Here is a 4,534-nt window from a genome sequence, read left to right on the forward strand (position 1 = left end):
TTTTTTTTTAATATATATTTGCTGTTTATAGAATAAGAAAATATAGTTACAAAGAAACATTTACATACAAAAAAAGTTGATTTATAAAAAACAGGCAGGGGCTCAAAGAAGATATGGATAACTAAAGTCACTTTTCATAGAGCCCCTATGTGGGCTTTACAAGTTTAAAATAGAATAAGATTGTTAAAAATACTATGTACAGTTCCAATATAATAAAAAGATAAAAACTTTCATAAATATTTACATTTAAAGAAAGAAAGTAAATAGTATCAATATAATTTTAACGATAGTCATTTAAAATACTGGCAAATTATTTTAAAGATAAAAATAAGAGACAATCAAACAAAAAAAATAAAAATAGAAAAAACTAAGAATAATGGAATTCGATGTTCATTTAGAAAAATTAAAAAATTATTTATAATGTTTAAAAATTTCATTTTTTATTAGAAACTTAAAGGAGTTTAGTGATTTTACCGTATTTAAATGTTTAGTTTTTTGAAATGTGTTCCATAGTTTCGGTCCACGGTATGCTATTCCATATTCAGAATACTTGCTCCTAATTCTAGGCAATTTATAAGTATTCCATTGATTTATTCTAAGAGAGTAATTATTGTTAACATTTTTTGTAAATTTATTATTAAAGGTTTTTGGAATCAGGCTGTTATTATATTTATACATAAAAATTAAGTGTTGGTAAATATTAACTTCATATATACTCATCATTTGCATGTCTTTCATTAGTGGTTTTGCATGTTCATATTTTTTTTTGTTATATATAAGTCTGCATGCATGTTTTTGTAGAGAAAATATTTTTTTAAGTTTTGTTGGTTGAGTACTAGCCCATGTAATATTGGAATAGTAAATAAAACAATGTATTAGGCCAAAATATACTAGTTTCAGACTTTCTGATGTTACATATGGGCGAATACGGTACATCAAACCAATTGTTTTACTAATTTTTGATTGGATATAATTTATGTGAGGAAGCCATGATAAATTTTCATCAATAAGAATTCCTAAGAATTTTATTGACTCATTTTTTTCGATTAGTTTATCATCTAAAATTAAATTTGGTAATTTTAAGGGAAGGTTTTCCTGTTGTGATTTTTTATGGAATAGAGTATACTTTGTTTTATCTACATTGAGTGACAGTTTATTAGCCTTAAACCATTCACTGACATTCCTTAATTCATAGTTCATGTCAGAGTAAAGTTGCCTAATGTCACTGTTCGATAAAAAAAGATTTGTGTCGTCAGCAAACATTATCGCGTTAAGTTTTGCTGAAGCATTATGCAAATCGTTTACATAGATCAAGAACAGCAAGGGACCAAGAATTGACCCTTGCGGAACTCCACACATAATTTTTAGTTCACCTGATTCCTTATTAATAACATATTGTTTTCTTTCAGTGAGATAGCTTTTTAACCAATCATAGATTTTATTTATTACTCCATAGTGTTTAATTTTTTCTAAAAGAATGAGGTGATCAACCGTATCAAATGCTTTTGATAGGTCAATAAATAATCCTAGAGTAAAGTTATTGTTTTCGAATCCTTTAGTAATTTGGTCTACTATTTCAATTATTGCGTGTTCAGTTGAATGGGTTTTTCGAAAACCAAACTGTTTTGTGTAAAATAAATTATTTTCATTAAAATGGTTATAAATTCTATTATAGATTACACGTTCAAATATTTTGGAAAATACAGAAAGTACTGATACAGGTCTATAATTAGAGATTTCTGACTGATCATTGTTTTTGTAAATTGGGCATACTTTTGCCAACTTTAGTGCTTCAGGGAAAATACCTTCATTAATTGAAAGTTTTATAATATGAATCAAAGGTCTGGAAATGTAATTTTTGTTTAAAATAACTATATTACTAGAAACGTCATCAAAGCCAGGTGATTTATTTTTTTTAAGAAAAGAAAAGGCTGTTTCATATTCTTTAAGAGAAAAGTCGCTATCGTGAAGTATTACGTCATTTAACGATTTAAGATATAATTGAAATGAGTTGGGTGTGGTTATAATTTTTTTAGCAAGGTTCGGGCCAATATTTGTAAAGTATTTATTTAACTCATTCGAGATTTTTAAAGGACAATAAATAACAGTTTTATTGATATTTATTCTTTGAGGCAGTAAAGCCGTAGTTATTTTGTTTCTTCCCATTATATTATTAATTACATCCCATGTTTTTTTTACATCGAATTTGTTTTTTGTAAGTTCTTCACTATAATAGTTTTTTTTAGCTTTCATGAGAAGATTTTCGTAAAACCGTTTATATTTTTTGTATATCTTTTCATTATCTTCACTTCTGTCTTTCAAAAATTTATTGTAAAGTTTTTGTTTATTTTTTGAACATTTTATGAGAGTTTTATTCATCCAAGGATTTAGTATTGTTTTTTTTTTAATTATTTTTAATTCATATGGGCAGGTTTTGTTATATATATCAAGAAATATTTGTAGAAAAATATTAAAAGCTTCATCTGTATTATCACATTTAAAAACCTGATTCCACGTCTCTTGCTTTAGTTTAATAGAAAGATTATTCTTATTAATTGTTGATAGGTTGCGTTTTTTTAGAGTTATAATTTTAGAATCCCCTTTGGATGTGACATTTAAAAGATTTATTTTAATGTATATTGGGAAGTGATCACTAATGTCAGTTTTAAAAATACCTGTCTCAAATGGCGTTTCTATATAATTATTAATAAAAATATTATCGATTGCAGTTGCAGAGCTTTTTGTTACCCCAGTTGGTTTATTTATAACTGGTAAAATATTATATTTGAAAAGCATATCAAAAAAAGATTTTGTTTTTGGAAATTTTTTATAAGTCAGAGCGTTCAAATTTATGTCACCAGCAATATACAAACTTTTTTTTTCTTTATTCGTAATTAGGACCGTATTTTTAATAAATTCTTCAAAACATTCAATTTTACCACTCGGCGGTCGGTATACGCACCCAATTACAATGTTTTTGTTTTTGTCACTAATTATTTCAATGAATAGACTTTCATAATTAAGATTTGATGAGCATAATTTATTTTTTATTTTGTATGAATATAACTCTAAAACATATATACCAACGCCTCCTCCGTTTTTATTACTTCCTCGCGGTTGACTAATTAGCTTATAATTAGGTAATTTGTAATTAGAATTAGAATCAAGTGTATTTTCATGCCAAGTCTCTGTAAGGGATATGACATCAAACGTGTAATTTATGATATTTAAAAATTCCTTAAACTTGTCAAAGTTTTGATTTATGCTCCTAATATTTACATGTAATATAGAAAATGAATTTATTTCTTTTTCCCCCTTAAATTCATAAGGATCAAAATACGGTGTTTTCATTAAATTCCTTTGAATTTCTTGAAAAATATTTGTGTTATTTAATAAATTGTCTTCAAAAGGGTCAAAATTTATATTTTCAAAACCTTGTTCAGAAACATTATTCGAATCCATTTTTAAATATAGTAAATATGAATGAATTTAACTATTAATATATTAATAAATAAACTATTCACCTTGAAATATTAAATTTTCTGTTCTTTCAGAGTTTTTTTGTTGAAATTCATGGACAATTAGTTTATTATACACAACTTTAGCATAATAACCATTTTGTCTATGAATTTTTGCCTTAGCAAATAACTCTTTTCGAACTTTTCTAGTTGTACTACAATAATCTTCATTAATAAAAATATTGGTACCTTTTAGCTTTGATGCGTTATCAGTGATCGTTTTTTTGTCCTCGTAGTCATGCAGTTTCATAACAATTGTTCGTTCGCGATTCTCGTTTGAAACTCCCACTCTATGCGCTCGTTCTATTTTGATTTCTCTTTTGATATTAAGATTTTCAGCAAATAATTTCCTTACTTTTTCTTTGGTTTTTTCCCAATCTTTTTCGTCTCTACTCTCAGGCAAACCATCAATACGCAAATTGTTCCTTCGATTTCGATCCTCTGCATCAACAGATTTTAGCTTTAGGTCGTTGTTGTCTGTCGAAATTTTTCCCTGTATTATCTTTACGCTGGATAACTCTTCTTTAACTTTACTAATTTTTTCATTTACACTTTTAACCTTATCGTCGCAGGCATCTCCAACGAATGTCAAGCCAGCTTTGATATCGACAAGATCTTTCCTTACTTCTTGAATGCTTTTTTGAACTGAATCAAACTTTATATTAATCATTTTAACTGTTTCTGTAAAGAACGACAATATCGTCTCTTTTTGTAAGTTCAGTAGTTCTCTCACCATTACCATTGAAACAACCTCAGCATTGCTCATTTTAATTTAATTTTGATAAAAAAAATTCCGATTTTAAAGATAATTAAATACTAAAAACTCAGAAATACTAAGACTATTTTTTATTATTTCTTACGCTGCAAAAACACGTCTGTTCATAAAGAAAGCATGCCGCAAAAATTTAAACAATATTAGGACCCATCAAAAATTTAGAATCCAAAGAGGAACCTCAAGAACTCATCTAAACTAAAAAAAAAAAGAGTAAGGTTCTTTTTTCACCAAAAGATATTGA

The 4,534-nt window shown here is 26.8% G+C and overlaps 1 protein-coding gene across 1 annotated transcript; it reads right to left on the reverse strand.

Moving 5' to 3' along the window:
• Window positions 1–3,516: 3,516 nt before the first annotated feature.
• Window positions 3,517–4,284, reverse strand: LOC136086072 (uncharacterized). The gene has a single exon (XM_065808340.1). It carries the CDS (start codon window positions 4,282–4,284, stop codon window positions 3,517–3,519), a length of 768 nt encoding a protein of 255 aa, XP_065664412.1.
• Window positions 4,285–4,534: the final 250 nt, after the last annotated feature.

The sequence above is a fragment of the Hydra vulgaris genome, chromosome 10 (assembly GCF_038396675.1).
Source record: "Hydra vulgaris chromosome 10, alternate assembly HydraT2T_AEP".
In the NCBI taxonomy this organism is placed as follows: Eukaryota; Metazoa; Cnidaria; class Hydrozoa; order Anthoathecata; family Hydridae; genus Hydra; species Hydra vulgaris.